This window comes from Acomys minous (assembly GCF_964271855.1).
Source record: "Acomys minous genome assembly, chromosome: 18".
Taxonomy (NCBI): domain Eukaryota; kingdom Metazoa; phylum Chordata; class Mammalia; order Rodentia; family Muridae; genus Acomys; species Acomys minous.
The window spans coordinates 19,045,436-19,067,250 of record NC_140501.1 but is presented as its reverse complement, the minus strand read 5'-3'; the positions used below and the strand labels follow the sequence as shown (position 1 = coordinate 19,067,250).

Sequence of the window (21,815 nt, the reverse complement as noted above, 5' to 3'; positions counted from 1 at the left end):
GCACAGCAATGTATGAAACAACCTTGGACAGTAGGAAGCTCTTACACCAATGGAAAAGACCATGAGCTATAATACTGTAGTTTACCAGAAGAGGTAGCTATGATACAGATGTGTGACAGTGTGTGGAAATAGAGGAAAGGGAGAGATTGCTTTGGCCCGTATAATCCCAAACCCACGAAGGAAGTGGCCTTTGGTGGATGCTACTGCCTGAAGAACAAGGAGGAAGTTTTTAAATGAGGCTGGTTGTTGGGCATATTGGGAAGGTGGGGGCAGATTCCAACAGAGATGACAATCTGTGCAGAGACCTGGCAGAGCAGAGCCTGAATTAACATACTCTCATCATCTTTGGATAGCAGTGTCATATAATCTGAGACTACGATATCGTACTATGTGGTCCCTTGGACATTTGATCATGTCAAATCAAGTTAATATCACCCATGAAATATCCCTGGAGCCAGACATTGAGCTGAGAACTTGATCCCAAACAGCCTCAGCTTCCATCGAATCTGAACCCCAATGAAAGGTCTAGGAGAGGAAGAAAAAATAAATAATAGCAAATGATGCTATAAGGTCTCACAAAGTTTGCTCTCCGTAGAGTGCAGGACTTTGGGAAGCAATTACTATGTGCTAAGAGAAGAACAAAGCCAAGCAAAGTCTAAAGCAATGGTGTTTGTGGATGAGGTGGGCTTTGTTGCTGTTGTCAAATTGTTTGTGGTTTTGCTTTGTGTACTTGCTTGCTTGTTTTGAGATGCTGAGAGCAGGATGCAGAACTTCTTACACAGTAGACAGCACTCTTGCCATTTGCTACAAGCCATTCTCGGGTAGCCTTTTTTATGGATGTCCTGAGAAGCCGCCCACTGTATTCGTGCAATGCCCAGACAGAACCACAGCATAACTTCCTGATGTCTTTTGGAGGTTTCCTTTCCTTCTTTCTCACCTTCACTGTATGTCCTATCAGCCCACTGTAAATGTTTTGTCTGCTCATCCTCCAGAGCCCAGACCAAGTTGCATGTTATCAGGAAATCCTCTGATTCTTACATGTAAAAGTCAGATTTCACAAACTTATCACTTCCTTGAATTTTGCCCAAACATCTTTTATCACATCAAACATTTGTTTTTCACTTGGACATATGTCTGTAATTTGTCTTCTAGCCCTAAATGGGTAAGGAAGATGCATTTTTAGTTGACAAAATGTGCTGTATATGGCCTACTTCCAAGTATTTGCAATGAAAATAAATATATTACTTTGAGTTTAAAATTAAACCAAAAAAAAAAAAATGCAAACACAATGAAACCACACCATAATTTCCCACAAGTCCTGCTCTCCACAGGTCACAGGACTCCAAGCATCATTAAGTAGGGTTTCTTCTATTTAATCAGTTGAGTAAAAATATTTTCTGGCTCATCTTCTTTGGTCATGTTTCTCAGTGTTTTGTCCAGTTTTAATAGATGCCGTAAACCCTCGTAAGGGGCTAACTACTGCAATGCCATGTTTAACATTCAGCACCATGGACAGGGAGGGAGGCATGGGAGGATACAAGGGATGGGCTAACAATTGAGATGTAATATGAGTAAATTAAGAAAATATTTTAAAAAAAGAAAAAACTGGACAAAGCTTACACGATGATAAGATAGCTCCTGTTCTGTAGAAACCTGCAGCACTGAAAGATCATATTAGCCACTATTAGCATTAGTTTCATATTTCCTTAAATTTGGTGTGAATATGTTACACTTCGGTTCTTTACGAAAGCTTGGGGAAATCATTGGGACCAGCAAAGTATCATTTATCAGCAGGAGTTAAGTTTGCCCTAATTTAATCTATCCAAGTAAAATTTTGGAAAACTCATGTATGACAACTTTGTTTTTTCTTAGTAACAAGTACCTTTCCTAGATAAATGGTTTAACATTTTGTCAAATTTGTGATAAGTCTTATGAGATGTTTTTGTAATTTTATCTCTTGGTAATTATGTTTTCTACAGGAAAATGACTGAGAGAGATGAGCCAAAAGCCACAATTAGCCGGTACAGATCTGAGGACATGCTGGACAGGTGAGGTACTTGTGAACCCTTTCGTGGTTTAAACACACTATGTGCTAGCATCAACCCCACTGTGTGCTAGCATCAATTCCATTCTTACAGTGCAGTGAGACACTGCAGTGTCTACTTATGTAGTCTTTGCACTGCTGCTATTTCTATCTCAAAAAGGAGAAGCCTCTGAAGACCGGATTTTTCTCCTCAATCACAGAACCTTAGCTGGATGAATTATTTTCCCCTGGGTCTAGATTTTAGGGACCAGTAGATTAACTTAGAAGACTGTGATCTGAGTATGAGTTTTGAGTGTGGGTAGGACAGACAGACCCTGTATGGAATCTGTTAGTTCCATGTACACTGAAGAATGTCAGTTTTTATTCCAATCTTGGTTTCTTCCATTGTGATGGCGAAAAACAGCAGCTTCTTGTTGTTAGAACTGTGAATTGTGCTAAAGAAGTTTAAATAATGTATGGTGTGAAAAATAAAGAGCCTAAAGCTAGACACTATTTCAAAGGTTAGGGTGCCCTCTAGTGTTCTGCTTTTGAAGTAAAGCTTTCCCTTGGATCTTTTAAAAACAACTAAAAGTTGCACACAACCAGTTTTGATGACTCTCCTCCTCCACACCCAGATCTACCCCCTCCACACTCATTGTCTTAGTTACATTTTTATTGCTTTGATAAAACGCCATGACCAAGACAACTTATAAAAGAAAGCATTTAATTGGCTTCAGGTTTTAGTGGGTTAGAGTCCATGATGGCAGAGTGGAGGAACCAATGAGACCTCACATCTTGATCATAGCCGTGAGGCAGGAAAAGAGGATGGTGCTCCTGTTTTTAACGCCTCAAAGCCCACCCCTGTTGACACACCTCCTTTAACAAGGCCATATCTCATAGTCCTTCCCAAAGAGGTCCACCAACTAGGGACCAGTTGTTCAACCATATGAGCCTATGGGGTCTGTTCTCATTCAACTTTGTGTCCTGTTTTGTTTTTGTCTTACCTATCAAGACTAATTGATCTAGGTTGGTATTGAGTCTTCCACAAGACTATGTTCAGCTTATCAGGGAATAGTTTTAGAGAACACTGTCTCTCTCCAAGAAGCTAACAATTGCCAATATCTTCATGGTTGGGAGTTTGACTTCCTGCCCAACTCGCATCCTCAGATGCTGGGATCTGGTCTGGATTGCATGGTTTTGTTAATGCTATCACAGCTGCTGTGAATTTATATGTGCACCTGCCCTGTTGTCCAGAGCACACTGTTCCATTATAGACATTCACTACCTTTTTTTTTTTTTAAATCTCTTACACTCTTTCTGCCCTCTTTTCTGCAATGAGATCCCTGAGTTTTGGGAGGAGGGGGTATGGAATATATATAATCCATATAGGGCTGAGAATTTGCGATTTCCTTTTCTCTTCACCTTTGCCAATTGTGGGTCACTGTGTTACTTACCATCTACTGTAAATAGAAACTTCTCAGATACATTAATGTATAGTTATAATGATAAGGAAGGGATCAGTTTAAATAATATGCCAATTTAGCAGAATAATAAAAGCAGGTTCTTTCCTAGGCCTAACAAGTATGTTTGTTGAAATAAATGAATTTGTCAAGATAGAGTGTTTTTAATCCATCTCTCCTTTTCCCCAAATCTAAATGCCTTAACACAATAGACCATTGCTTGGTTTATGAGAACCTAGTACCTGGGGAGTGAGTGACTCAGGCAGCTAAGTTCTTTCCATGTTTTGTTTTGTTTTTTGTTTTTTTGGGTTTTTTTGCTGTCATTTTCAAACCATGGCACCAAAAAACAAATGAGTTAATATATCAGTGAGTCAGGAAAGTGAACAGCTAATGTAGCTATACACTCAAAATTGAAAACAATGTCAACATGGCCTCGATGGCCCATTTTTACTTTCAAATAGTGTAAAATGTAACACATAGAAAACAGTTGTTTTACAAGCAAATGATTAAATATAAAATTGTTCATGCATTAAAGAGGTCTGTAAGAAGTTTGACAAGCTAAATGTTTATGAAAATGTCTGTGTTGTGTACGAGGAGTCTCAGAAAGAAACACTGTTTCTGAAACAGATAAGGCCCAAATCTTGGATAACCAACCTGCCAGTACGTACCAACATACACTGACTTTGGAAAAGCTCAAATAAAATCTTTTCTAAGTATTACTTATTTTTATATAACAACTCACAACCATGTCTAGTGTGTTTCATAAATTTTTACCCTCTCTATATTTAAAAACAATTAATTCTATGAACATTTCTTTCATATATGCATATAATACATTTTGATCATATTCATTGACATACCTCCCTCTAACTTCATCTAGATCCATCCCTTCTCCTCAATTTCTTTTAAAAATTTTTAGTTATTTCTTCATCCATTTATCTATATATTTGTGGATGTTTTGCTTGCATGTACATGTGCATGCCTTGGTGTTGGAGGAGGCCAGAGGAAGGTGTGACCTGCCAAATGGGTGCTGGATGGGATAACCATTTAGATGTAACAAGAATAAATTGATTTTAAAAATTTAAAAAGATTATAACTTTTACATTTCTATTGCATAGAAAAATTATCTAATTTAGCATCTTAAGACATTGGGCATAAATAATAATGAATTTTCTGAAGAAAAAAGTATTTTGCGATCCAATACAGGAATTTTAGGCATCATGAAAGCATCTCACCAAATCTATTCAGATAGTTATGCATTTTCATCCTCTGAAGTAACCTCTAGCTTTTTCTAGTGACTTTAAATTCATGGACAAGCACAAATAAAGGAAGAATTTACTGAGTTTTCACCTTTGCTCAAACTGTGCCATTGTTTCCTTCTTTTTCCAGAACACTGTCCACATTTAGGGCATCAGAAGTAACGAAGACGTAAGTATTCTCCTAACTGAGGTGTGTTTCCTTGTATGCATTTGAAAACAATCAAGGCGTACAGCCTTCAGGCCAAAGGTGTCATGGGAATACAGCCTTGGCCTGTGGTGTTGGCAGAGTTAGCAGTGGAGGAGAAGAACCAAAATAGGCAGCAAGGGATCAAGTACTTTCTGGCTGACTTGTGCTGAAAAAGCTTACCTACCAGCACTCCAACCAATCACTTAAGCTTACATCAACGCCTTTAATCTTATATTTAAAAACAGACTCAGGGCTGGAGAGATGGCTTAGTGGTTATGGGCCCTGGCTGGTCTTTCAGAGGATCTAGGTTCGATTCCTAGCACCCAGCTTACAAACCTCTGTAATTCCAGTCCTGGGGGGGAGGGGATCTGATGCCCTCTTCTGGCATCCCTCTAGCACCATGCCTGTAAGTGGTGCACAGAAACGCATGCAGGCAAAACACCCATGCACATAAAAGCATTCTGTTTCTTACTCTTTCTCACTCCATACCTCATCTCTTTGCCCTACGCCCCTCACATCAACGCCTCTTCCCTTAGCGCTGAATCATGAAATTATCACACATTTTCCCCAGCATATATTCCTAGTAAGGAATACAAATTAGATGGACTTTTTGAATATAATTACCTTTAATAATTGTATTTATGGATAAAACACTTTGTATACTGGATCTTAATCTTAATGTGTGAAACAGAATTGCCATTTTGGAGGATCTGAATATATTAATAAATGTGAAGTGGAGATTACAAATGTGTGTCCCTCGATTTTTAAGATCATATTTCTAATGCAAAAAAAAAAAAGCCAGTATGAGTCTGTCAACACAGCGTAGTAATAAGATTAAGAGAATACAGATCCATGGCCTGTCGCACTGAGTCACCTGAACTTCACACGGTTAACACCATATGCTAACAGCTTTCTCAGCCAGTTACATCTTTTTAACTAGCTGTGCAAGACTCAGATAGTGTATAGACCAGGTAAACTAAGGAAGAACTTTTTTCATACTGCTTTTTGATCCTCAAGTGAAATATTTTATTGTAGATAGCAGTCGATTATACGATTTTTCAAAGGTATGCGTGTGCCTGCGAATAAGTGTATGTGTGTGTGCACTCATGTGTGCGTGTATGTGTGTGTGTAGAAGCTGAAGGACAGTGATGACCTGTTGCTCTGCTCACTAAACAGGTCAGCTGGCAGCTCCTTTAGTGCAAACACTACCACCACGGCTTCCACCCCTGCTACCACACCTGTAAAGAAAAAGAGGTAAGACGGGCCCCTGGGTCTGCCTCTTGCTAACACCCTGCAAAAGACGGTTGCTTATTAACTGCCAGATCACTGCCCCCCAAGGCTTGCAAGTGTGTCCAGAACTGTGTTTCTCAGTCTTCATTCCAAATATCACAGCATCCTTAGATCTCTGAAGCTCTGGGTCATGATTTGATGATTCTTCCTTTGGTTTCTGTAGTAGTTGGTACGGAAGCCGAGTTTGTGTATTCTAAGAGGGCGTAAACACCGAGCTCCTCTAGCTGACTCTGATGGTGAGCTTATAAGTTACATTGTAATACAGGGGCTACAGGGCATGGCTTGAAATCATGATTTGTGAATAACCACACATTACCATGCACCCATAGGGTTCCCCCTGTGCTCTGTACATCAGCCTAGTTCTACTTAAAACCAGAGTAAAGGCCCTTCTGCAGACTTCACTCTGTTTCCTTTGTTCCTTTAGCACCTAAAGTTTAAACAATTATATATATATATATGGTCTGTGTCATGCATAAAATTAAAAATAAATCTACTATGTGACCCACTATATTCTTAAGTATGTTCCTAAAGAACTCTAAGGCAGCATCTCCCAGATAAATGGGAGAGGAAGAGTTAAGAGAAGGAAGGTAGTGACGTACTCAATGGACAAGATATACCTGTGTGAAAATACTTAAAAATTAGTTTTTAAAAAATAAAAATAAACACAATCAAACATGCCAGTATTTACTCCAGCACTGCTCACAAGAACTATGAGCTATGGAAACCAACATAGGTATCTAACAGTGGAGGAACAGATACAGAAAATGTAGTATATAACACACTGGTTTTTGTTTTTGCTGTAAAGTTATGGCTAGATTGAAGTTATGTCCACTGGAGATGCTTGTAGCAAGCAAATCAACTTTGGGAGTGTTGGCCAGTGTTCCTGGCCTCCTCAGCCTCAACATCCCTCCCCGACCCCACGTTGCTCTCTTCATTTCTTTCATTTTGTTGTTCTTATCGTAGCCTTCTCAGCAGAGTCCTTGGCTACAGAGATAGTTGTATAAAATCATATCCCCAAGCTGTAAAGTCATCTGAGGCTAGCATCGTTGTGGCATCGATTTCTGGTTGTGTACCTTGTCAGACAGTTTAAAGGCTGTATTTTAACTAGAGAATAAAGTTGTTCTTTCCATTACGAACTACAGCAGGAAAAAGGTAGAAAAAGAGAAAGAGCAACGGGATGAACACACACAAACCTGCAGCCTAGGCTTAGCCGTCGTTAGTCTCTCAGATTTTACTTTTTAATAAAATGTCGACATTGCCAAAGGAAATGAAAAAAGCAGTTCACTTGCGGGGAAAACAGCCTGAAAACAGCCTGAAGTATAGGATCCTTTCCTCCTACGCCACTTATGAAAATGTTCATTTTATCTCCAAGGACAGCATCATTTTAGCTATCAACTGCCACCCCACCAGACACTGGGTGGGTGGGATCAGCCATCCAAACACCGTGGTTATGACTGATGTCATTTCTTAACAGACAGTCCTGGTTCCCACCGCCCCCTCCTGGTCACAGTGCCTCTCCAAGCCCAGGAGCCAGCAGAAGGTAAGGAGGGCGTCAGGTATGATGGCTTTGCCACGATGGAAGACTATATTAGCCACTGGCGGCGTATAACTGTGGGTGCTTTTGAATAAGTTGATGGTGGTTGTGTGAACTCTGAAGACGATGGTGCCTAGTGGGAGTGGGTCAGGGGAGAAATCTGACAACCTGTGAGAACTGAGTAGCTGCCCATGTTAGTCTGCAATATTTTCCATAACAAAGTGCCACTCGCTGTGAAAGATCAAGACGTGGGTGGTGAGGGAATCCTGTCCTCCTGAGTAGCTGCTGGCTTCCTGGCAATCATTGACATTCCCTAGTCTGAACAGGCTGACTCTTCATGTCAACTGACATCCTCACGAGGCATCCTTCCTATGCATATAGTTGAGCACAAACTTCTTTTGCTTCTAAGAACACCAGACCTGTTGGACTGGGGCTCCGCCTTCTTCCAATGTAACCTCATACTAACTCACACTAACAAGACCTGATGAGACCCTGCTCCCCCCAAATGCCACATTCTCAGGAGAAACAAGTCAAGACCTCCACATGGGAATTTCAAGGGACACAATTCAACTCCTAATAGTGTCAGGGAGAGAAGTGAGCCAAACTTCAGGCAGGGGCTCCACCGTGGGTTCATCTGCTTCAAGGTCAGATGACCAGTGGGGATATAGGTGACAATTTCCTTGTAAACATGAAGTGATAAACATGAAGTGACAAATGAGTGTTTTCCGTTTACTTGTTGTTTTTGAGAAGAAACATAACTAAAATTACAGACCAGCAATTCAATAAGTATTTAATAGATGAATCAAATACCATCAAATATCATTCTGGATCATTGGGCTCTCTCTATGAACAAAACAGAGCCTGAACCTTGGCTTTTAGAGAAGAGTCTTCCAGAAGCAGTGAATTCCTTTGTGCATGTCTCCACTAACAAAGGAGAAAGGAGGGGCCTCCAACCAAGGTCAGATGTGCATTAAGATAGCCAACATTTTTTCATGTCAGAAGCCAAAATATCTTCACCAAAATATTTCCATATTTCAAAAAGATTTTTGTCCTGCTTACAACTGTGAAACTGTATGTGTGTATGTGTAGTATAACATCGGCGTATTTTCTAAATGCCCATCTGCCACACAGACTTCTGGTGTCGCTTTTATTTCCAAATGATAAAAATATGTGGAAATAAATGTCCTTTGATGTAATTTAAGTTGGATCTGTAAAGATATAAATCTTTAGTTGGGCAAGGACATTAAATTACCCTTTCACGCCTGTCTCTGCATCTTTCTATACACTTATATATAAATATGACATGTCAGTAAAGCTATAGAACACATTAAATAATCGTAATTTCAAATAACACCCACTTTCTCTTAAAATGCTTGACTCTTAAAAAGGCACATCTGTGGGTGACTTCCTGTTATACATGCATATCTGTGGGTGACTTCCTGTTACACATGCATATCTGTGGTGACTTCCTGTTATGTGAACTGCCGCGTTTGCCTCTATTTGTAGTGTAAAGCATCCTTTTTCTGGTAATGCCCTAAGCTGGCCACACTTCTCTCTGTTGATTAGAGTATCCTCTCGTACCCCAAAGTATCAGGGGACCCATTTGACTTTTCTCTGATAGGCAACAAATGGTATTTTTTGCTAGGAGTATTTATTAGATAATTCCAAAATAACTTTTATTTTCATCCATTCTTCTTTTTGCTGGTATGAATATAAATTATCATTACAATGGGCAAGCAATTATATAACTTGTAAAAACGTTCAAGGATTGGCCATGTGTCAGAAACTCATACATTCAAGGCCTGTTGAGCTCGTGGGTGTGGGTTGGCTCAGAGCTGGCAGCCCTGGCTATCAGCCATAGCAATCCAGCAATTTTCTGGATGTGCTTTCACAAGGAAGATAAAGTGAACAACAATGCTCCTTTAAAAAAGAAATCTGGCTCAGATTCATAGCACTACAACCAAGGAATGAATTAGATTGTGAGTGTCATTGATCAGTGTAGCTCTCTGCTCCTATTTTAGAATTGCGGGGTATTTACATAATGACCAAACTGAAAGGATTCTCACACCAGCCTTTCAGAGAAGGAGATGACAGCAACAGTATCACAAGGGCTTGCGTCTAAAGAGCCTTGCTTTGGAGTCAATGACAGTGTCTTTTTCTCTAATGTCTTTAATGCCAGTGCCTTCCCAGAGATGACAAGTAGACTTTGTAGTAAATGCTAAAAAAAAAAAAAAAAGTGATTAGTGATTACTATTGATGAAAGAGATTGAATGCTACAAAACAAAATCTCTGTCAAAGGAACCAAAGTAAATGAAAATAGGTCTCAGACAGATAAGACTGAGGGACTATGAGTTTTAAGTTAGGAGCATAAGACTAAATTTATTTCTCTTTATCCTCTGCTAGTACGCTGGGATCCTCTGTCCTTTCTCCTCCCTCCCCTTTTCCCTCTGTCTCTGTTCTGCCTCCACCACTGTGTTTTCTGTTCATTGCACAGGTGCACATCTCACTGTGCAATCTGTCTGTGAAATGTTTTATCTCTTGTTTTATCTCTGTGTTTCATGCTTAAACATCCTCCGACATCACCACCATCCCAAGAGACAGCCTCTCTCCAAACAGTGTTTTCCAGATCCCTCTGCAGCCTTTAACATCATGGGTCATTCCCTTCCTTGTTTGTTCTCTCCTTAACTTAACGTTCTAGGTAAGAAATCAAAATGAGTTGTGTTTAGATTGAAAGCTTGTGTTGATGCAGCATAAACCGGAATAAAGGGTCTCAACCTGTTTTATTAATGAAGGTCATCATTTCATATTTTTATTGTCTATCTACCATCTATCTTTACACATGCATGCTTATGCCTGTGACTATAAATCTATCTGTGTGTGCATCTTAACTTTTATATTTATATCTATAACTGTATTTGTATCTGCATATTTAAGTAAACAAAGCTAGCAAGGTTAGCTACACTTAAAAAATCGTGTACCAGTCTGAAAAGGCATTTAAAATAAAGTCTAAAAAAAAAAAATCACATTTAGGGCTGGAGAGATGGCTCAGAGGTTAAGAGCACTGACTGCTCTTCCAGAGGTCCTGAGTTGAATTCCCAGCAACCACATGGTGGCTTACAACCATCTATAATGTGATCTGATGCCCTCTTCTGGCTTGCAGGTGTACATGCAGACAGAGCACTGTATACATAATAAATAAATCTTAAAAAAAAAATCACATTTAGCTGGAGTATGGTGGTGCCTGCCATTAATCCCAGAACTTGGGAAGCAGAGACAGTTGAATCTAGGATGGAGAGGCTAGCCAGGGCCAGCCATGACCCTGTTTCAAACAAGACAAACTACCAAAATAACACATTTATAGCTAAACAAAAAAATGTAAATGTCTGAAGAAGAAGAAGAAGAAGAAGAAGAAGAAGAAGAAGAAGAAGAAGAAGAAGAAGAAGAAGAAGAAGAAGAAGAAGAAAAAGCAAAGCAAAACCAAAACAACAAATAGCCCAAACCTCTCCTATGATCTGAGTTTTTCCCAGCTCTGAAACTTAAACATTCCCCATGGCTAAGTCTGGACTCTCTTCCTGAGCTCTATGCAAAGCCCAGGAAACCAATGATGAACAAAACTGTAAACAATAAAGCAAAATGTCTTTTACAGATGAAAATGTGAATGGCATAAAACTAGTTTTAATTTTTGAAATACCACCCTGAAATACTTTAAGCAAATTTTGTTTTGTTTTGTTTTTCGAGACAGGGTTTCTCTGTGTAGGCCTGGCTGTCCTGGACTCACTTTGTAGACCAGGCTGGCCTCAAACTCACAGCAACCCACCTACCTCTGCCTCTGCTAGGATTAAAGGCATGGGCCACCACGCCCGGCATACTTTAAGCAATTTTTAAGGCTTAAGAATAGAACTTGGTACCAGATTTGATTTTTGTATGGCTTTTCTCTTATTAATGAAAGGAATATTCTCAGACTTAAAAATAAATTGTGATAAATTAATTGTTTGAAACATGTAGCTGTTACTCATGACTTTGTTTTAGTTTCAATAATTTCCAGACTAAAATTTCCAAGACTAAATAAAATAAAACTTCCTAAGAAAATGATAATTTTCAGTTCCACATACATTAATTAGTCTTGAAATGAAGGGTTCAGGAAGGAATGATTAAACAAAATAGCGGACAAAATGAAACATTTGAAGGCTTTCCACTCCATCTGGGTTAATGCTGAGGCATATTTAATTCATGACACTAGGACACAGCATGCAAAATTTGCTTAAACAAACCCATTTCCCCTTCCAACTGATTTCCCAGGTTGCTCTTGGGCAGTGTGCTGCTCAGCAGGTTGGAAATGTTGTTTGGGACCACAAATAACCAGCACAGTGTTTATAGTCTCTGAAGTTTTATCCAATGCCATCAGCACAAATATTTTTCTTTAATTTTTATTAAGACTGAATTAAAAAAAAACCTTGGCTTTATTAGTTCTTCTTATTACATTCACCTCTGTGCTCCTGCCTTTGGGATCAAGCTCTACTGCTTTCTCTTTACTCAAATCTTTCATCTTAAAATGTTGTCTTTGACGTTTTCTGAGCAGATCTTCCAAGTCCATCCCATTCGCATCCTTGGTCTTTTTATCCTGCCAACGAGTTCCCTCTGCCTTTTGCTGATTCCATCATCTTCAGCTCTCAGGAACAGCTCTCCCTCAGGTCACTGAGGGCCTCAGTGATACCGTCCTGGTTTCCCCCTGCACAGTTGCACTGCAGCTTTGTCACCATAGTAAGCCCCTCGCCACACATTTGTAGGTTTTCTTTTCTTTTAGCCTATACCAAATCATTATGTGTCCGTATACCCGAAGCTCAGAGCCATGCCCTCCCCTCTCTCCCACCTCCAGCCGCAGTGCACAGCCAGGACAGCAAGGACCACTTGCTCCTCCAGAATTCTCTGATTTTCACTGGATAAGCACCCGCTTTCTTGACACTTCTGCTTAAATCTCTAAAAAATAATTGGAAGCTTAGCTTGTTCATGATACTTGTAATTTACTGAACCCTGGTCTTTTACCTTAGTTAACACCACCAAAGTTTCCAGCCATTTGAACCCTAAAACACATCCACTTTCTAATTTCTTTCTGTTGCTGCAATAAAAAATACCCTGACCTCCCCTCCCCCCCAATCAGCGTACAGGAGAAGGAGATTTATTTCATCCTATGATTCCAGGCTATACTTTACCATTGTGGAGAAGTCAAGGCAGGAACTTCAAACAACTAGTTACAGCAGGCTAGTCCACAGTGACCAGCAGGGAGGAGTGGATGCAGGCTAGCCCACAGTGATAAGCAGGGAGGAGTAGATGCAGGCTAGCCCACAGTGATGAGCAGGGAGGAGTGGGAGCAGGCTAGTCCACAGTGAGCAGCAGGGAGGAGTGGATGCAGGCTAGCCCACAGTGATGAGCAGGGAGAAGTGGGTGCAAGCTAGCCCACAGTGATGAGCAGGGAGAAGTGGGAGCAGGCTAGTCCACAGTGAGCAGCAGGGAGGAGTGGATGCAGACACGTTTACCTGCTTACTTGTGCTCATCTTGATTTCTTTACTTTTATTCAGCCCAGGATTCCTTACATGGGAATGGTGCCGTCCACCCTGGGCTGGGACTTCCTATATCAACTAACTTAATTAAGAGTATTTCTGGCAGCTATGCCCACGGGTCAACTCAGTGTAGAAAATTCTCTATTGGATTTTCATCTCAGGCGATTCTAATTTGTGTTGACAGTTAAAGTTAACCGTGACAGAAGTCAAAGGTATTTTTCCTACTTAACCAAGTGTACCCAATGCACAAACAATCCTGACATCTTCTAAATGCGTTCAGAGTCCACGTGCCTCCTTGTATTTATATCACTTTGAATCTTTTCTTTCCTGGATTATACAAGTCAGGTTCTCTCTGTAGTTTCTATATGGCTGACAAGGGCATATTTGTTTTAAAAGGTAGTACTCAGATCGTCTCACCTTCCTAAGTAACAGTTACGATGATTTTGCTTATCTTGCAAAAAACGAGCCGGGTCCTTATCAGGACGTGCGTGTCGTACATCCGTTGAGAAACCCCTTGTTTGCTTCAGTTACTTAATCTGCATTATCTTGCTTACGCTGTCCTCGGCATTCTAGCACCCCACGGGACACCCAGCCCTTCCGTCCTGAACACCGGCTTCTTCCCTGTGGGAGGCACCGAAGTTCTCACGCTGTGTTTTGATTATAATTTCTCTTCAAGGTTTTCACGTCTGGTTTATACCATTCTGTTCCCTTAGCTTCACTTCTCTGAGCTGTTTTCTCTAAGAAAGTTTCCTCGGATTATTAAAACGCTACCTCCGTAAGGTTTAAGTAGAGATATAAAATGGAAGGGAGTAAAATGACATTTTACTGAAGAAGTTCACGTCGAACTGTGTACCGAAAATCAGAAATCTCTGCGAGTCCTTTGGCCACGCTAGGTGTCTGTCATTGACTGGCGTTTCCTACAGGCCATTCAGCAGCCGCACACTTGGTGCTTCTCGACCTCATTTTTCATCCTCTCAGAAAATTCCCAGCATTACTTATGCCAGACAGTTTAGTTCTGTCTTTCCTATGCCCGGAAATCCCGAAAGAGCTTATCCTCCTATCTAACAGGAAATACTCTGTTGACCCTCGGAGGGGCACTCTGTGCATCCTATCTAAGGAGGGTTCCGTGCTACCTTTTACAACAAAACTTACTGCCACCCACTCTGACAACTTCTATCACTGACCTCCACATCGCCGCTAGGTGGCAGTAGCACACTAATCTTAGTTTTGCCGGCGCTTTCACAGGTTTGCCTACTTAGAGCAGAGATGCTCCAAAGATTAACTAACTGCACATGGGCCAAACTCCCCAAAGAGGAAGGCAGCTCCTGGGAGAAAAAGTGTTCTAAGGGGAGCTTATGTGTCCAGGAGACATCACCCTTTGCAAGTGTGATGAGAAATTCCTGTGCCAGAACACTGAGAGACCACAGCAGTTTGGAGTTGTTTATGATAGTTAAAGGTGCAAACTGCGGACATATGTAAGGAATACAATAATCCATTGTAAGGGTGGCGCACGCCTTTAATGCCTCCCGGCACTCAGGGGGCAGAGGCAGGCGGATCTCTGTGAGTTTGAGGCCAGCCTGGTCTACAGAATAAGGCCAGGATAGCCAAGGCTAACACAGAAAAACCCGGTCTCAAAACAAAAACAAAAACAACCAAGCAAACAAGATCCACTGTGGGGTCACGCAAAGAGCATCATCAGTATTGTATGGGAGATCTGATGTGCATGGTACGCGTCTAATGTGTACTGGAGGAACAGATCCTGGAAGATGAGAGGAGAAATTACACAATGAAGTGCTTTCTAGCCCAAAGTGGTTTTAAGCATAATGTTGCAGCGACTCAGTGTCAGCTGAAATGATCGCCCAGGGCTTGCGCGGTAGGACCAAAGGCACTGCTTTGCTCTGAGCAGGTAGACTCTGGACTACCTCGAAGATGTTTGTTGTGGAGGTAATTCTCAAGCAATAAGAAATGCTTGAGGGTGGGCTGGGGTAGGGGAGGAGCTCAGGTCAGAGGCTAGGGATCCTAAATTAGGGATGCGCTTTAAATGTGGCACATTTAGAATAAAGTTACTTGTGGAGCCAGTATTGAATAAAAATTTTTTTAAAAAGGTAATAAATGTAGAATGCTGCCTGAGGGTTTTTCCTTCCTGAAATCTGTACTCAGAAAAATTATTAATAATCCTCATTTGGCAACTAACAGTGCATTACCTTAAACAACTACTGCAGTATATTCATCAAATAAATGGGATCATTTTGTAATCCTCTGCAACATTAAGTAAATGTGTTCATGGTAATTTACCAATAAACACATGTCCCTCCATTGATTCTAATTCCTAATGTACATAAAGCAATGCATTTCCTCAGCTCGTGACCCCATCTGTGACTTTGTGGTTAGGTGGAGCTTATTCTGCGTGCTTATAGAATTTGACGACTGACTACGCCCTCTACCACCCTCTGTTCCTCCTCTTCCCTGTGTCTTTCAGGAGAAAAAAAAAACGTTGCTGATCTCTGTCTATGTGTAGAAAGCACTTGGATAGATGGTAGAGGTGCAGTGTGGTAGGTCCAGTCCCCTACTTCAGGACACTCAAAAGCTGCCACGGATCACTAAACATGAAGGCAAATTCAAGCAGTCCATGGCAGACTGATGAACACAAAGATGGAGACAGCTGATCAAGACAGTCGACAGGAGGAGCATTTGGGATACAGTTGACTCAATAGACACAGTTCCAGAGGTAGCAGTTAAATAATGAGTAAGGTTAAAGTGTAGTGAGGCGGAGGGGGCGTACAGTGGAGAAGTATCAAACCCTGGTGGCAGAATGATGCTGTGTGTGCAAATTTGCACACGTGTAGTCCGGTTGGTTTCTGTGGTTTCGCTTGTGTTTATGGAACTCTCTAAGGGGAGTTCTGGGTAGCCATCCTTTCCCAGGTACCTTTTCTAGTGACAGGCAACCCAGTTATTCTAAACTTAATGTCTTGGGTAAAATTGGCTGCTGGCACAAGGTGTCATGGGTATATACGTTCATACCTTGTGGTAAACTCCAGTACCTTTTCAAAGTCTCAGCTTTCTGTTTAAGAATCAGCACTGTGCTGTTATGTCATCTGAGCTCTGGCTACATGTTAGTGTGAAGCATGTGTAAAAGAAAGTACCCACATCATCAGTACAGGAAAGTGCTGGAAGGCCAGAGCCTCTGGCTGGGTCTCCTTCATTGCTTTAACTGAAACAGTGTCAGAAAGTGTGACACAAAACAACTTGTCAGTAATTACTAATTCACATCTTTTTTATATTTTTATTTGGTGTTTAAATGTTTGCACTCTCTTTTATTGCCATTTGTGATTCCTTTGTGAGTGTGAAAGCATTTGCCATGCTGGAGCCAATGACAGAACAGATGACAGACGACAGGTGTCGTTTGGAAGGATGGAACACACATGACAGTGGTGGAGAGTGGTCACAGAGTTGCCTGCTGCCTTCTGAACCAAGCAGTATATCTTAGTGAATTCAAACGCTCCTATGTATTTTGAGGACTTTGAGGCTTAGTGGTTAGATGTCACATAAGATTCATTTACAAACCTGGCTAGCCAGGTACAATCCCGACATGAGAGGTGGATGCAGGCGGCCCATGAGTTCAAGGCCAGCCTGAGCCACACAGTGAGACCGTTCTGAAAGCAAAGCAAGCAATTTGTTAAACCATATTAAAATACTAGCTTAACAGACAGTATAAATATTCATAAGTGCTATCCAGAATGCTGAGTGAGGGAGAACAATGAAGCCATTGTCTCTATTTCCAGTACTAATAAAGCCAGTACATTTTCTTCAGGAATCATTTTTAAACAGAAGAAAGAAAATAAGCACTGGATAAAAAAAAAAAATAAGATAGTGGACACATACCTGGCAAAATGAGAAAAATAACTATTTCCCATGCACCACCATTATATCTCATCTTTATTCTGTTCCAACCTCTTCTCTTATGGTTTTGACTTCCAGTTAGCGGATTGGTAGAATTTGAGGAGAAAAATCCTGATTGAGCAAGTTGCCATGGCAACCTTGCGCTGTAGTTATATTTTTCTGTCTGTAACTATAAATGGTAAACTGTAACCTTTCTAATTACGCTGCAGCATTTTTTAACTCTATTGGTACCAAATTCTCTACCAAGTTTCATCACATACATGCGCACGCACGCGCACACAAACACACACACACACACACACACACACACACACACACACACACACAATAGATCTTGTTTTCATCTCAAAGAAAAGCTTCACATTAGCTAGAATCACTTATAAGTATTAACATCATCTGGCACTGATGCCAAATGCCTTAAACAGTCATGCCTGTGTGTGTAGATTGCGTATTCTACACAGCTAAAATAATTAAGACAATAATCTGCGTATAGGTCTGTCATTTCTTTGAAGTGGCATTTGAGTAGAATCAGAAAGCTGGCTCAGCATAGGCAAGTAAAGGCCTTGACCTTGAGCAAGGACTTGCTTTTTCTTCAGTTGTTCGGGGACAACTCAAGCAGCCCCAGGCCTCCCCACGTCAATTTTAAGCAACTCATATATTCAAACTAGAGAAGCCAGCACTTTGCCCAACACTGATTTCCATGCCCCCCCCCCCCCGAGACCCTGTTCTTTCTTTCTCTGCCAAAGACCAATTGAGGTTGTAGAAGCCGAGAGATAGATAGATGGTCCAGGTCCAAAGCAGAGATGAGGAAACAGCTTGGAGAGTCAGGATACTTGGGATTTGTCACTTGCCAAAACATTACCCTGCCCTAACCATAACTGTCATCCAGCTTGAGCAAGCAAGAAATGGGCTTTGGTATTTAGCAGTATTGCCTGAATCTCTATCAGAGATGGCACATTTCACCTTGAAGTACAGATGCTCGGGCACAGTTAAATGGCTGTCTTTGGTCATTCAAATTGTAGTGAGAGTTATTTAAATCAGATTTCTTCCCTACTGATACTGGCTGAAGGCGAGCATGGTGAGGCAAGGCTTACCTTGTGCAGTAAGGAGAGGAAAGGGGCTTTGGAGCAAAAGTTGCAAGCAGGGAGTCCTGGGTGTGATACCCTGTGGGTGATGGGACTATTGATCATAGTGTCTTAGAAGGATGTTGGAAGTAAGAGGAGCGTGTAAAGATTGTGTCGTTTTTCTTAAGGCTGTCTTTGTTTTTGGGAAATGAGGCTACATACCTTTTTGTCTTCTAATCTCTCAGCTATTAAAACACACACACACACACACACACACACACACACACACACACACACACACAGCAGATTCACAGGTGGTGTAGGTTATTCTTGAGTGTGTACGAAGCGTGCCCAATCCCTCCGTGCTCCTGTGTGCTTCAGTGGTTCTTTGCATTCTACTGCCGGACGGTGTTCTGTTGCAGAGGTGCACACAGTTCAGTTATCCACTCACTGCAGGGAAAATGCCGGGGCTTTGAACAGTCCACCTGGCTTGGGTGAACGGATGTGAATGATCCTCTTAGGTAAATACCAACAAGGGCTAGGTCACGCGATGAGCACATGCTTGACCTTGGAAAGCCCTCACAGGTTTTGGTCAGAGTGGTTGTTGCTTTTGTATGGGCACCAGCAGAGGAAAAGAGCTGTACTCGGTCCGTTTTCTTAATGTCATTTAATTCTTGCAGGTTAAGAAAAACCCTGTCAGCTATTCTAATATTCTAATATGTTTAGATACCTGCGTTTCTAAGGACCAGCTGTCTACTGTGTCCTTTTGTATATTTGTTTGTCAGATGTAGTTATTTTCTCATCAAATATACATTCAAATATTTGCCTTGAATGTTTTATTTGCTTATTGGTAAATTCAGAAAATTAAAAACATGTCTTTTATCAGATATATGATTTATACTTTTTCATGTGTTGCTGACATTTTTCAATCTTTTTTTTTCCTTTTGGTTTTTTGAGACAGGGTTTCTCTATGTAGCCTTAGCTGTCCTGGACTCACTTTGTAGACCAGGCTGGCCTCAAACTACAGTGATCTGCCTGCTTCTGCCTCCCTGAGTGCTGGGATTACAGGCGTGTGTTTGCTATATCAAAAAAAAAAAAAGTTGAAATCTGATTTTTCATGTTTTGTTAGGTGAATTATGCTTTTGAAAACATGCCCAAACAATGGTCACAAAAAGTTTCTCCTAAATACTTTTCAGTCTCATGTTTTACACATAGGTCTATGGTCCATTTTGAGTAGATATTTTAGTGCTGATGTGTTTTTCCACCTCACCTGATAATGGCTAGACTATTATTATTACCTCTTTGCAAAAACTACCGAAGGTCTAAAAACTAGTGTGACTGAACCAGTATTTTTTAAGTTGGGTCTCTGTGCGCTTATTGACCAACTATATCCACGTGAGTTTTCTTTTTCTGTTGCTAATGCCACCCCCCCAAAATTTGAAGTTAAGTTCTTATCAGGAAAAGATATATAGTTAGCTCATAGCTTTGGAAATGATCTGAGTAGCTAAGAGAGAAGAGCGAATCGTGAGAGAGGATAACAGATTGAGACATTGTGCCAATTCTTTTCTTACTAATTCACTTTTATAGGAACTCAGAAGGACGCATACACAATGATTCACTAGCGATTTTCCTCTAGACGCCGTCACCGGAAGGCTCTACCCGCCTCATTGCCATGAAGGAGACCAATCCTTCTGACAGAGCAGCCTTCAGGGTACAAACCACATCTAAACTAGAGAACTGACTGCTGTGGACTTATGTTCTGGATCAATTATAAAGTTAAATTTTATTCACACAGCAGTATCCATATAGATTTCAAATAGCCCACTACTCAAAAGTCGAGTTACTTGGTCTATAAAGAAGTGGCCAGGGCCTTCAGGGATGGAGACTCCTGTCCAGTCCCTGTCTTCTCGAATGGCCATCCGGACTAGCCTGTCTCCGTAGGTCAAGAAGCCGAGACTCAGGAAGCACAAGCATGCTTTCCGTGGTCACACAAAGTGGGCCCCATCGCTGGTCTAGAGCCTGAAACTCAGCGCTCAGATTTAGAAAGTAACATCATCACAGCCTTTGCACGCTGTCCTGGGCCTTGTAAGCTCTCATCAAGGGCGGGCTGTACTTTATCTGGCCTCATACACTGGTACCTATCCGAACACTAAAACGTGGTTGGCAGTGGAACAAATCCCTGTAGAGCTGACCGTGGATGCTTCCCTGGCTTTGAACTCAGAATCCTCCTGAGTTAGTCTCCCGAGGGCTTGGAGTACAGAGATGCGCTACTGACCTAGCATCCTTTGAAAAGCAAATTTGCACCCAAAATACTTGATTAGCTGTAGTATGGCAAAGAGAAAAGAAGCATGTGGTTGACATCAAAAGGATGGTCCAAAACCGTGGCTGTGATACTTACCGCCAATGTGGTATAAGGAAAGTTACATAACTTCCTAACCCTCAGGGGAAAACGCACCCACGTGTTAGGCTTCTGGAACTAATAAAATCATGGATGTGAGAGCCCGCCAGTGCTGATGCACAGTCATTCCTAAAGAATTTCTAAAACTAATTTTCCAGAATTATATTTTAGATTTTACACTCTAAGGAGTGTAGACATCAGAGATTTCGATAATTGGCTGGGCATCTCAGTATTTGGAATTGTGGTTTGGAGCACCGGGCCCTCAGCCACGCTTAATAGAGCATTTCCCCTCCTCTCTTTGTCTTTGTGCTATAGTTTTCATGTGTCTCTCTTGAAAACTGCCCTTTCAAAAAAAAAAAAAAAAAAGAAAGAAAGAAAACTGCCCTTTCATTCCTTGAAGCAACTCTTTACAACTACATTTGCTGACGTGGTGGCATAGATCCTGTGAAAGCTTGTAGGATGCCAGGAAGGGCAGAGGCGGGAGTGCGGGGGGCTATCTATGCTCAAGCGTCACCTCGCAAAGCAGAATTCAATTGCCGTCACTCCAATAAATGTCTTTTGTTTCCTTCTCTTCACAACACTCCAGGCCACAGCTTCCTGCCTAGCTTTCATTTTTAATCCCCTTGCTTGGATCACATAGGGTTGCTGGCACAGTGTGAATGACTTTTCTCATCCTCCCCTCACCCCAGGCTTGGGTTCTGTCATCTGTGGCTGTCAATGCAAAGATACAAATGGAAGCCCCTCTGAGGTGGAGGGTAGCCTATGGGCACTGGCCTGCAGCTGACCCAGCAGGGGGTACACCTACCGCCCAGAGAGCTAAGTGTGTTCCACTGTTCTTGGCTTTCACAACCTCATATCCGCTTTCCCCCCCCCACCCAGAACTACCCCAACTATCTCAGATCTATTTTTTTCCCCTCTGCTAACATCTACCTCCTAAACTCACTCAACAAATATATCTTCACCCTTTTGAAGCTGTAGCCATTCTAAGGTAGAAGACATCTTAAATTCCGTTGATGTGAAGCTGATATAAGAAGAGCTCGACACACCCACTTCTCTATTTTATTTTATTTTGTTATTAATTTATTCATATTACATCTCAATGGTTATCTCATCCCTTGTATCCTCCCATTCCTCCCTCCCTC

At 41.3% G+C, this 21,815-nt stretch overlaps 1 protein-coding gene across 8 annotated transcripts in view; it reads left to right on the top strand.

Moving 5' to 3' along the window:
- Window positions 1–21,815, top strand: part of SCEL (sciellin) — a 98,900-nt gene that overhangs the window by 19,638 nt on the left and 57,447 nt on the right. For all 8 annotated transcript variants that reach the window (XM_084767530.1, XM_084767529.1, XM_084767525.1 and 5 more), the window contains 4 exons: window positions 1,980–2,048; window positions 4,873–4,911; window positions 6,106–6,183; window positions 7,694–7,759. In XM_084767530.1, coding sequence (XP_084623656.1) covers window positions 1,980–2,048; window positions 4,873–4,911; window positions 6,106–6,183; window positions 7,694–7,759 — 252 coding nt within the window. The remainder of the gene's footprint in view (window positions 1–1,979; window positions 2,049–4,872; window positions 4,912–6,105; window positions 6,184–7,693; window positions 7,760–21,815) is intronic.